This window comes from Corvus brachyrhynchos, unplaced genomic scaffold (genome assembly GCF_000691975.1).
Source record: "Corvus brachyrhynchos isolate BGI_N302 unplaced genomic scaffold, ASM69197v1 scaffold544, whole genome shotgun sequence".
Classification (NCBI taxonomy): Eukaryota; Metazoa; Chordata; class Aves; order Passeriformes; family Corvidae; genus Corvus; species Corvus brachyrhynchos.
In genome coordinates, this window is record NW_008238325.1 from 3,371,462 (window position 1) to 3,384,321 (window position 12,860).

The following is a 12,860-nucleotide window of genomic DNA, read 5'->3' on the forward strand; positions in this document are numbered from 1 at the left end:
GAGGGCGGAGGCGCCCCCGCGCGGTCACACAGAGCCCGAACGCTCGCTCGCACTAAACGCTCTTTATTGTATCCACGTCATCGCGGAAAGATCGCACCTCTTCTTAAATAGAATAGAGCTAGCAAACGTTTTTATCGCCTTGCCTTCTCCCACCCAAATAACGAAAAACAATCTGGTTTAGGCAGTATGTTCTCAGAAAAGGAGCGCGTTTCTCGTTGGAACAGCAGCACAACTGGCTGAGGGATACTCGTTACTTGCTTACAGCTTCAACATGTCCAAGAATCTTTAGGAAAACTCTTTTAAAAGGCAAATGAGCAGCAAATCTGTGGACTTTCACACCCTTGGTCATTTGCTGAAATATTTAACAAACTATATTTTGCATGAACTTTGTGTTAGCACCACGCTGGAGCTCAAGGAAGTTTTAAACACCCAGTTCCAGGTCTTCCAGTTCCTTAAGGAGAGCAGCTTCTTTCTGAATCTTCTCCACCTAGAACAGAAAAGCATAAAATGTCACAGATGTAGCTTATTATAAAATGAACCTGGAATAAAGTGTACAGATCTCAACCATACCTGATTCTTCTCCAGCTGCTTGCCAGCAGCTGCCTGTTCTTTCAGCTGCTCAATTGCCTTTAGTTTCTGGAAAAAAAATAGAAAAACCCCACTCTAACACAAAAATATCGGTGAAACAAGAATAGAAAAAAAGTCTTAGAAGTTGCTGCACTTGCAATTGCCTGATATATCTGGAGGCAGGTCCCTATGGAAGGCACAATCCCTTAAGCATCTCCAGATGCTCAGTCCAGAATTTCCCACCCATAACAGACATTTCTTTAAAGAACAAAACCTAGAGAACAGCAGTACTTCTTCATCTCTGAAAAAAACACTGGGCATTGTCTCACTGAAGGGCTAGATCCAAACTTGGAAATTACTCTATCACTATCCCTCTTCACCACACATTTTCCTCAGAAAGCCTGGAATGTTAATCCAGAGACTATGAACAGCAAGAGGCAGCCAAGAGAAATGGGAAAGATTCTCTAGCTAGAACCAAACAATTTCTATCCTGGAATTACTTAATCCAAGCATTCTCAAGACTGGCAATAAACTTTGCACTCACGCCACAAGGCAAACCACAAGGCACTGTTCCTTGCCAGATCCAGGTCCCAACAACCACAGAATCCACAGAGTTCCTGTCTGAGCCCCAACACCTGCCAGTGCACCCCTGACCCTCAGCTGGGGGACTGGCTGCACCTCCACAGCATTCCCAGTCACAGCCTGAGGGTTCGTTTCAAAAACTCCTCCCTGTACTGCCACCTCTGATGGGACCTTCAGGAACCCTGGCACACGATGGTCTCCACTGCTGCACAGGGTGGGAGGGCAAAGGGAGGTGGGTACAAATTCAGGACATTACTGTGAATGTACGTGCATCCTCCTGAACTCAGCTCACCTTACACCCACACTAGGTCTTACAGACCAGCCCTTGGAGAAATCTATTGTCTGTTAGAAAAAGAACCCCTTCACACCTTTTTCAAATTCTTTATCTTCTTGTCCACTTCAGGATCTCCCGTGGTCATGGCAGGCACAGCGTTCTGCAGGGCATTCTGTGGGGTTTTGTCCTGGGCAGGGCCTTGGTTTGCATCAGCTTTGGCCTCCTGTAGACACATAAACACAAGCTAGAAAATACCTTTGATTACAAACAGAATGAAAAATGTCTTTAATCACTTTAAGAGGATCCATTCAATATTTCTTCTTTCCCCAGTTTGCTGGTGTATTCCAAAATCTGGGCATGACTTGCTCAGAGGTACTGCATTATCTATTGATCTGCTTTCCATGGACAAAGGCTTATCTGGAACAGCTCACATGGTGTTTCTTGTTTAATTTCTACTTCCTCAAGATCCCAACCACACACAGCACAGGGAAACATCAGTTTAAGCATGATATGACAAACATTTTACAAAGCAGACTGGGTCATTGTCTCTGAAGCAAAAGAAAGGGCTCAAAACCAGTGCTAGAAAAATTTTAAAATAGCATTTAAAGAAACTATTGCTTCAGAGGTTTGTAGAAATTGGAAGGCTAATACCAAAAGCTGACTTTTATCTACCTAGTCAAAGAATATTAAGTCCAGAAGTGACAGACAGGCTGCCTCTGGTCTGCCCTAAAAACACACCTCAGCCCTGACCTGCTGGGAACACATCACACCCAGTCTGTTCTTACCTCCCAACTACAACCAAAACACACCCTGCAGACCATGAAAAGTCAGAATCACTTTGTCTCCACACTGATTTTAGCTAACATTTGCAGCAACTCACCAAAGGTGTTACTTTTAAATCACCCTTTTGTTCCTGCTTTGCTCTGGTGAAACTGCCCGTCCCACACAGGCGACACGCGTGGAGGGCTCTCAGTGCACAAGTCACTGCTCCGAGACTGACCACTGCCCTTTGGGAAAACTAACTAACATTATCCTTGCAAGAATGACTTTTGCAGTACCTGTTTAGCAGCCTTCTTTGCTTCATGCTTCCTCTGATTTTTGAGAGCTGTTTTAGACAGTGGCTTATCACTGCTTCCCAGATGGGGTTTCATGTTCTGGGGTGGTTCATCCTCATGCTGCAGGATATGCAAAATAGTTAAAACCCCATATTCCATGTTGGCACAGAAACCCCAAAACCTACCTAAGACATCATATGCAAATATGAACCAGAAAGGAAAAGGAAAAAAGAAAGAAAGGAAGTGGGGGGGAAAGTATGCACTTCTTGGAATAGCCAAAGAAGGGTGACAAGGGTTTCAAACTCATCCACTCAAGTTTCCATGGGACTACCCTGTGTGCCCTGATGACTTCATAGATTTCTGATAAAATAACAAAATCATTATGTTTTCTGTCTCAGGAAGGAAATAAAATAAAATACAAGAGGAATAATCTAGCACAAAATGACTGAAGCCTGGCATTTTGCTGTTCTTGACAGCTTTTTAACTCAAACTCTTGATGATCAGAGAGGAAGGCTGAGCGCTGGGAGGGAAAATGGGGGGTTCTTGGGGGGCAGTGGGGGCTGAGAAGGGGTTTTTTTCAGTGTTTTTAAGATAACTCTCAACTGTGGCACTGTATTGTTTTAATGCGTGTGACAAGATTTTTTGCCCATATAAGTAAACAGAATTATTTTACTGAATGTATCTTTTCCCTACTCCCTCTGCTCACATGGTTTGCGAGAGCAGCCCTCAGCATGGCTAACAGACTGCTCACAGGCTGAGTCTCCTGCAAAAGCACCAGGCTCAAAGTCAAAGCTCTCTGTGACTCAAACATTAAGGGTGCAGCTGTTAACTGGAATTAGTTGCTACTCAGCCTACTTTGAAAACTTGTAGAAAGAAACTAATTATACAAGTAGGTCACTGTACTGAAATGTGTTTAAGCTGCAGATGACTTGCTAATGATCCAATCTCTTTCTAAAAAGTAAATTTACTTTATAAAAAAAACCAAACAAGAATGGCTGTTGGGAGGCCAGTCAAGGCCCAGGCTGGCTGGGTTCAGAACTGGTAAGTCGAGTCATCCATATCAGAGGCTTCTGTCCTAACCAGAGCACTCAATTTCACCACAAGCCACACCTGGAGTTTAGTGTTTCAGTGCACACTGCAAAGAGTATTACAAAAGCTTGCAAATGCTTTGTGAAAGGACTGTACTTGAGCCAAAGAGATGAGAGCTTTCTAGCATACATTCTTGCAAACTGTGAGCAAAATGCCAAAGAAGGTTACCAAAACCCCTCCAAACCCCCACAGTGCTGTCAACCTGGTTACTCTTCTCATGTACCTCCTCAAAAACACACACATATGTGAGGCCAAGCTCCAAACAGACATGAGACAACAGGTCAATTCCCACAGGACACTGCTACTCACAAGCTTGGAGCTCGTCACGGGTTTGTTCCTCAGGGCAGGAGGTCTGTACGCCTGCGCAGGCCTCGGCTCAGCACTGGGCAATTCGCTGGGAACTGCCTGGTATTTCACCGCTTTCTCCGGGAACACCCCATCCAGGAAGGGCTGCCAGAACACTTGCCACATTTCCTCGCCAGATGGGACCTTATAGGAGTGCAACACAGAGCCCGTGTAGTGCCATATCTTGTATCCATTGCTGACCCGGAGCCGGGGAGCACACGTGGCTGTCACAATGTGCTCCCCATCGGGACACCAAGCAAAGTATGTGGAATCCGAGGCCACTGGTTTGGAAATGAGTTTGTAGTTTTTAACATCCCACACTTCCATCTGTCCCCTGAGGTTTCCAAACCCTGCCAGCACTAGGATGTGTCCGTGGGGGCTATAGTAGACAGCATTGCGAGGCCCAGTACCAAAATCAAACACAGGGTCACATTTCAGGTTAAAAACTGTGGCTTTGGCAGGCATGAAACCATACACAGCACAGAACTCCGCAGAATTGGGGCTCCAGGAAACATCGTAAATAGGGCCATTTTTTGCTAAAGGAAAAGGAAAAACATGCAGCTGTTGGGAGATTGCATTTTTTTCAGAGCAAGACAGAATAAAAACCATCACAATTCTTCATGCTTTGCTAAAATGCTGTATTCTAATTATTGACAGTGAAAATTAATTCTACTAACAACAGAGGGAAAAACAACCTTGTATCTTCTGATAACTTTAGTTACAGTTTGCAACAATAACTGCAGCCATTCCAAATTACCTCTGTACGGTCAGCACCAACACTTTAACAGTAAGCATAGCTTGACATGTAAAAAAAATCCGTAATTTTTTTTCCTCAAGTATGACCTCAGGACCTTCTCATATTGTCCCACTGGAAACCTGCAAAAACAGGAGTTTTATACCAGCTGGATAACAGTTTATCTTCTTTTAATGTAAGACATATTGTGTAGCTCAGCTTTGTAGAGGCAAGCAATAGTGACCTGAGTTCTCTTTGGCCCATGCCCATGCACAATATTTTATAAGTCAGATTTTAATGTGAGTGAACACACAAAAATGGCTTTACACATAATGATCAAAACTTGGTACTGCCAGAAGCTATTCTGGGGGTTGGAACATTAGGAGATACTGAAGAATGATGTATTAGTTATGAAAACTCAGGTAAAATATCCAGGGGTAAATACAAACCACAGGCCATTATAACTTTTCATCATCTGGGTATCTTTACCCATCGTTCAGATAAATGCCAATTGCATTACTGAATCCTTATATCCAGAGTTGATGCAAAATGTTCAAACTGAGTTAAATGGTTCGTGCTTGCTGTCACTCTGAAGTCTCATTATCTTTAGAAACAAGGATGTATAATCACACTATGTGTCCCCTTCGTAATGTTTTCAGTGACACTAACCCAATGCAGCTCAGATACAGAGGTGTGACAGAAAATGACATTTGGTGACAGCAGCAGCTGGAAAGATGAGGGCAGCTCCAAGCAGGCTTCACAGCTCTGCCAGAGCCTGCAGCAGCACCACGTCTTAGTCAAAAATGAAAAGCCCTATGCAAATGCCAGTGTGGAAAAAAGCTTCAAAACTGTACTTCAAAAAACATCCAACTTCACAAGGAATGAGACACCTCTCACTCCAAGTGCCCACCACTTGCTTTTATTGGAGAAAAGGACTTTTATGAAACAGACATAAGTTTGGGCTTTCCCTTGAAAAGGAATAGCTAAATTAAATGAAAAGCAATGGTAAACTTCCTGTTAAATACAGATGCAGTAGAAATAAAGAATTTTTTAGTAAGTATGTAGTTAAACAAGTAGTGTTCTCAAGCCAGGAAAGTGGTCCCAAAGAGATTCTATATACTGAGTCATAACCCCAATTCTCCTTCCCCAGGGAAGTTACCATCAGGGGAAATGGGGCCCAGTACTTGTCCAAAAGTTTTGCAGTGGAGGCAAACTGGAGATGCTCCCAGTCAGCACTGTTATGGAAGAGAAATTACATTCACAGTACCTCCAGCAAAGATAGTCCATGTCACCCCATCCCCAGTGCTCACAAGCATTCCCAACAAACTAGCCTCTACAATCCCAAACAGACCAGATGTTTGCACACAATAGCAACAGCTTGACAGAAGGAAAAAAGACCCCCCACAGGGCAAGTTAAGACATGGACTTCCAGTTCAAACTAGACACTGGAATTAGGCACATTCATCTGCTGCTCCCCAACATGTCATTTTTATGTCTTAAAACACTTTCAATTTTACAATACAAAATAAAGGACTTCTATTTTCCAACAGACCAAAAAATTGCTCTCACTCTGCCCTGGCTCATTGAGTAACAGTATCTTGCATGTGTAAAAGTGCAGGTAGGATTATTCTGTTTGGTGACATGCTTCCTGTCCATTATGGATTCTCAGACATCAACCTGGCTCCATTGTCCAAGTCTTTCCTCAGCAAACGAGCATAGTTCCCTCCCTGTGCACTTGAAACACCTTCCCAAGCAAATTATCAGTATTTATTAACTGGAAGTGTTGGTCTCTGCCACTGACATTAAGATGGTAAGTCTACCAAAGGTAAGAAAATTCAGCTATTAAAAAAAAACACAAACCAACCCAGAAAAAAGCAACATCTTCCTGCAGAGGTAAAAAACCAAAAAAGCAGTGAAGGATTTTTTGTTCAGAGGATTTTGTTTTACAGATCGTTCCCCTACCCTCCTAACCCCGCAGCAGCCGCAGGGGTACTCACGCAGCTGCACGACGGCGCTCTCCCCATTGGCCGCCACGTAGTGCAGCGTCTGCTCGCCGTAGTACGATGCCCCGGTCTTGTCCACCTCGGTGCTGGCGATCACCAGCACGGCCGTGGCTGTGAACAGACACAGTTAGTGCAGCACAGCTACTGAAACCCACACCAGCCATTGCACAGAACACCACAGACAAAGCGAAATCAGCTCCGCTATGAATTCCTACTGGTTGCTTGTGTAACAGTGCTGGTATCATTCCTCTTTTGAATTGAGTTTTTCCTAAATGCTAACCCGAAAGGACTGAACATCTTCCTTTGTCAGATGGAAAATGTAAGCTCAGTCTATTAATTCACTGTAAGATCACAAGCAAGTGAACATCCTTTGCAGTTATAAAAAAAATTAAACTACAGCAGAAACCAAACATCCTGATCAGTCCTTGAATAAAATATTTCATCAATATCTTCTGTATTCAAAGCTGTGTCCCTGTTGGGGGGTACGGAGCAGGGCACTGTGTCACCAGGGCAAAGCCCAACCTGCCCCTTCCCCCAGACACATGCACCCCAAAATGTCTTGAGACATCAATCTTTCCCATCTCTCACAGCCTCCGTGCACGGTTTCTACATGTGTGTAACACCTTCCTTGTATTCCAAACTATGTGGGTTGAAGTAAAATGATTTGTACAAAATCATTCTGAAACAGCTCACTGCTAACAAACAGCAAAGCACAGAGGCCTGTCGGCTCACCCCAGTTGTGATATTTATGCATACAGATAATTCTACACATTAAGATTATACCATGGCATGAACTGTTCTTACGTTTACAATCTAAATGTATTATTGACAAAAGAATGCAAAATTATATAGGATTTTGTTATTCAACTGCAAAATTTACCAGCATGCATAGAATATTTTCAATTGCAACATATAAAATCACAGAAGTCACAGGAAAGTGCTGAGCACTCCAGGGTGTGCAGAAATGCACTCCAGCAAGGCATTAATGGCTGCCCTCAGGATTTATCTGCATATGCAAATTAAACACAAACCCCACACAGTAAACAAAGTAAGTCAATCCAAAATGAGCACAGTATAAAAGTTTCAGTACACAGCTGTTATACCTTTTTTGTTCCATAGCATTGTCACCTTGTCAGCTTTAAAGAAGCTTTTGTTGGCTAGTGCTGACTGCGGGCCCTCGAAGTTGGGGTACTGGTAGAGCCTGACAAAGGATGGAGCACCTTTGCTGCCTGGGACATACACAGCAACCTGAAACAGCCACGAGATTTCACTGCGAGTTAAAGCCTTGGTAGCACAGGGCATCATTACTACCAGTACATTGTACTAAAATCACAGTCTGGTTTTTTGTTTTTTGGTTTTTTTTTTTTTTTTTTTTAAGAAAACCAAGAAAAGGATTGGAAGCTGGAGCAGAAGTACCTTGCTTGGCTGTGCTCCTGGGGACAACACGAAATCACTGACCTTCTGCAAATGCAGCTTATTTGCAATGGTATCTGCCAAGAAAAAGGCCACAGATGTGTGATGTTAATGACAAACCACATTACCTGGATGACCTAACCACACCTTTCTATGGGGCTGCATCCTGGATAACACAGACCAGTAAAGACAATCATAAAGGATCTCTTTTTCTAGGCAAACAACCATTATTTTCCCATTTCACCACATAATTTTATCTAAAAAACCAAGTTGAATCAACCCTATGTCTGAAACCCAGCATTTAGTATTTGGAAGTTCAAAAAGTAAAGGAAGCCTCTGAACCCGAGGTGAACACAGCTTGCTTTTGAAGCACATATTCTTCACCTTATCTGTGCTGGATTCAGTCACATTCGCTGCCATTACAGAGAGGCAACCTTCATGGGAAAACTCTTCCCAACAGGAAGCACTCAAGAGGCCTGCTCTGGGCTCAACACTGCCTCTTCCCACAAACAGCTGATGGGAACAGAATCACCCCGCAGCTCCACTGCAGCCGGGAATGTGTACTGCCAGCAGATGTCCTGCTGAGGCTGACATTCCCTGCTTCCTGCAGCTTGGTTAACATCAGCAGGGCTAATTCTCAGGAAACTCAATCTCTCATAGCCTTAATTCTTGTATCAACATTATATTTAAAACAAAACTAAGAATGCAAAACTAAAACCACACACTGCTGTTCTCCCATCCATTTTCTTTAATTCTTTTACATTTTTGTTCTAACTAATTTTTATCTTTCTACTTTTCTCTTCCCCTTGCCCTTTTCAACATCTATTGACTCCAGATACTCTACCACCAACAGTAAATTTCCTTGGTAAAAATCTTCAGGCTTCACTATTTCATTTTTGCCATCAATTTTTTAATGAGCCATTTTTAACAGTCTATTGACAGAATATGCACAACCCAAGGAAGTAATCACAGATCATGTTTTCTAACATCAATTTCCTGGATCTCTTTAAATGAGAAATAATATGGAATCAGGCCTCTTTAACTGAGAATCAGATGCACTTCATACCATGTAAGTCAGTGAAAAGATAAATAAGAAAGTGAAAACACACTTCATTAAAGCATAATGATTCTGGATTCCAAACTGAAATAGATTGTAGGCAATATTTAAAATAAAAAGCAAGCAAAAGAAGAAACAAATAAAAAGCTGAAAACAAAAACCACCCATCAAAAGAAGCAGCATTTATAGAAGGAACGAAATATAGAGAAATACTTGCGTACTGAAGTTGTTGTTTTCAAAGAAATGCACTTCATTGTTCACATTCCTGGCACAAATGCTTTCATCATCTGCCCAGCAAGGACACCTGCATATTATGGGAAAAGTCAGAAACACAAAATGATGCTCAACATCAGCACTCCAGAATTGTTTCTCCCCATTTTTAAAGCCCAGTAAGTTCAAACATAATACGTTTAATGTGGATAAATGACAACTGCATACCAAAAAAGTGCACGTAAGTGCACTTGGTTATTGTCTGCCCAGCTTTTCTCTGTGGTGCACAGTGAGAGTGAATTTACAATGAACTATATACAGACACTCACAAGCACAGACGCTGGTTTTCAGTTAGCAGCAGGCACTGGTTTGAAAGCCAACACCACACTAACAGCTCCATTTACCTGGATCAGATTTTGAAAACCACATTTCTTTTTAAACAATTAGCATCTGGAAAGCTTATTTACCAGTTCTGCATCTTTTTCTGCATAAAAGACTTTAAGCATTTTCCAGTTCTCAGATCATGGAGCTGCAGGTTGGGCACCCCTGCTGTGCCATCCTTAGCAGCTGCAAAAAAACACAGTGGTCTTTGAGGATTAAATCTGCTTCACCCCAACATCACAGTTCTGCTAGCACCCAAACTCCTCGCAAGCATGCAGCTTTTGTCCCTGAGGGACCAAACCCATGAATGCTGACTGCTGTACCTATTAACCTCAGTCTGTTTTCAGAAAGAACTCACATTGGGAGGCGTAGGGTTTCTACTCCCCACTGCAAGGCTGCAACCACCACCACCTACACAGCTTTTTAATCCAAACCAAAACCCACCCACATGGAAAACGATGGAGGCATGTTCTCCACTCCAACGTTTTGCTCTCACAGGAATGAGGTGATTTGGTCCATTCCACCACAGTCACAGCTGTCTCTGCAAGCAGTGCAAAATGGTACTGCTGCTTGTAAACTGTCTGTACTCTCCTCCTTGCCTTGGATAGCACAGCCTGCCTATTGCTGTCAGTGATTTATGGCAGACCCAGAACAGCTCACTTACAGCTTGTGCTACCTTTTCTTATCCTACCACCTGTCCCAGTTCCCAGTTTCCCTTCAGCCTGCCCAGTTCCCAAGGCCCAGCCTTGCCCAGCTCTTCCCCCCCAAAGGCAGCATTTACACCATCTGTGGCTCAGACAGGACTGCAGCTCTCAGAATCAGGAACTCAAACCCCTTCAGGGAGGCAGAGGAGGGAATAAAGCTCTGGACATGGAGAACACTCCAGTCCAGGGGGACCAGGGGAGGACACAACTACTCCAAGACAGTGTACAATCTCCCTTGCCTACCCAAGAACATAAGCTGCCTGCACAGCACACTGCACCATGACCACTTCCCAAAGTTTAGAAAACATGTGACTACTGACAGAGTAACTATGAGCACGTGCACTCTGACAGAGCGTTTGTAAGGATGGCCAACACCAGCTGCTCTCGGACAATGGCCTCCCTCCCTCCTCCACCATGTTCCTGACTGCCCACAGAACTTTTTGTACCCTTTCTGTACTGCTCATTTAGCCAATAAATGCACTACAGAGACGAGTCAGGTACTAATCCAGACATGGTTTAAGACAAGCACAGACCCGTGCTTCCCCAGCTGGTACAATACTCACTTGCATAGGCCTGCCACGTTGCCAGAACATTATTCTTTGGCGAGAATTCAAGGCAGACTGTCTTTGGGAGATCAAAGGAATGCAGTAACTCAGCTCTGGTGACATTAACAACATTTACTCTGGAACCAAAAGATGCTATTTCAATAAAACACGCTTACAATAGTTAATTAATAGCTGAGAGAATTGTTCAAGTATTTGACTCTTCTAGATCAGCCCCAAATTTGGCCAATATAACAGAATTAGAAGAGCTTTTTTCCCCCTCTTGTTTTACTAAATCTTTCCAAGAGCACATTTTAAAACCAGACACCCAAGTATGACAGAAACCAAAAGTGACCACTGGTCAATACATAACCCATGTTTTTGTCTGCAACATGTAAGCTCTAAACAAGAGAGTGAACTCTATAATGCACCTGCTCTAGAAGAAAGGAACCTTGTAACGTTCACAAGGTGTATAGATTCATTATTTTCTGTGGACTTTACTAACAGATTAATCCCAGAGACCAGGTACTGGGAGCCATGAATAAGAAAAACAACCAAACCACAAAAGCATACCCAGATTGCATGGGAATGGGTGCATTATAAATAAGAGAAGAACAGCAAATATTTCATGTGATAGTCAGAAAACAAAGCCACTAATGTAACAATAAACTGCATTTAAAATGTACATGCAAACACTTGCATTAACAGCAATCATCTTTACACAGACATGAGTAAATGAAGCATAACTGATCCTGTTTATTTCATACAAGCTAAAAATTGGATGATAAAAGGCACCCACTTTTCTCCATTGCACCAAGCAAAGAGGGAGCCGTCCTTGCTAAAAGCAACAGCTTTGCAGTTTTTTCCAGAATCCCTAAAGAAATAAGAAATGCACGTGAGTATTCAACAGTGCCATAGTTGAGGTTTTTTTAACAAAAATGAAACAGATTGCCTGCTGTGCTCCTGAGGAGCCCTGTGTCATAGTGCAGTCCCTGCTCCCCCTGCTCAGGGACTATCACCTGCACCTGGCAGTGCTCAGGCAGGCGCAAAGCCTTCCAAACCATCAATTTTCTGAATTCACTTATATTCACACATTTTTCAAGTCCAGAGTCTACCTTTCTTTTCAGAAAACTATTTCTTTTGTGCCACTGACACCAGTACCTTTGGAATGCTGTGCTCTCTGTGAAACTGGGGGGCCCATTCACCATATACAGCCCTTCGGACCCTCTCACTGCAAGAAGAAACAAATAACTCATTTCAGATGCAGAAAATTGTCCAAAGCAGACGTTTTTCTAATTTGTGAGCCCTGAGACGTGCACACACTTTCCCATGCTTGCTGTAAGGGAATTCCAAGACATAACCGAGACACGCCCCTGGAGCTCCCATCCCACTCCTCCTTCAGCAACACCCTCTGTAGGATTGTGCCCGGCCAGGGGGCAAGGAACCCCCAGGATGGGGATCCAGAGCCTCTGGACCTAGTCTCAAAGTAAAACAGTTTTTATCATGACTAAATGCAACTTCCCAGGGCTCGTGTACACCACAGCCCCGAGAGACCCTAAGGCAACCTTTTAACACACCTTAAATGCGACCCACGAGCTGCGCAGCCCTGTCTGGAACGTGTTCCCCAGCTCTTCCGTCAGGCTCCCCATTAAGATCCAAATTTACAACAGACAGTAGTGAGCAGCCCAAAATCTACCCTGAACAACTGCAGCCCCCACAGACCCGAGGGAGGGGAAATAGGCTGGTGTTTAAAGCTTACAGATCCAGAAAAGGAAAATACACATTCCTTATGTTAGGGACAGTTTAAACAGTGAAATACTGAAAAGGAATACGACTTTTGAAAGGAGCTTCACAAACTGCAGTGCAAAGCCCACGAACGGCAGCGGACACGCCAGTGGGCTCCGA

General features: G+C 43.4%; 1 protein-coding gene across 1 annotated transcript; it reads right to left on the reverse strand.

The window, feature by feature from the left end:
* Positions 1–47: 47 nt before the first annotated feature.
* Positions 48–12,227, reverse strand: EIF2A (eukaryotic translation initiation factor 2A). The gene is made up of 13 exons (XM_017734393.1): positions 12,117–12,227; positions 11,755–11,829; positions 10,977–11,095; positions 9,796–9,895; positions 9,340–9,422; positions 8,065–8,138; positions 7,752–7,896; positions 6,643–6,759; positions 3,877–4,448; positions 2,482–2,598; positions 1,518–1,646; positions 571–636; positions 48–487 (listed from the first exon to the last, which is right to left on the reverse strand). The coding sequence occupies exons 1-13, from the start codon at positions 12,209–12,211 to the stop codon at positions 422–424; spliced, it is 1,758 nt and encodes a 585-aa protein (XP_017589882.1). The 5' UTR covers positions 12,212–12,227; the 3' UTR covers positions 48–421.
* Between the last annotated feature and the right edge of the window lie 633 nt (positions 12,228–12,860).

Excerpts from the sequence above, each read along its gene's own strand:
- EIF2A (XM_017734393.1), bottom strand. The coding sequence starts at position 12,211 with ATGAGTTATTTGTTTCTTCTTGCAGTGAGAGGGTCCGAAGGGCTGTAT. Across the intron at positions 9,896-10,976 it reads AACGTGGCAGGCCTATGCAA|CTGCTAAGGATGGCACAGCA; the intron begins GTGAGTATTGTA and ends GTTTTTTTGCAG. Across the intron at positions 1,647-2,481 it reads CAAAGAAGGCTGCTAAACAG|GAGGCCAAAGCTGATGCAAA; the intron begins GTACTGCAAAAG and ends ATGTGTCTACAG.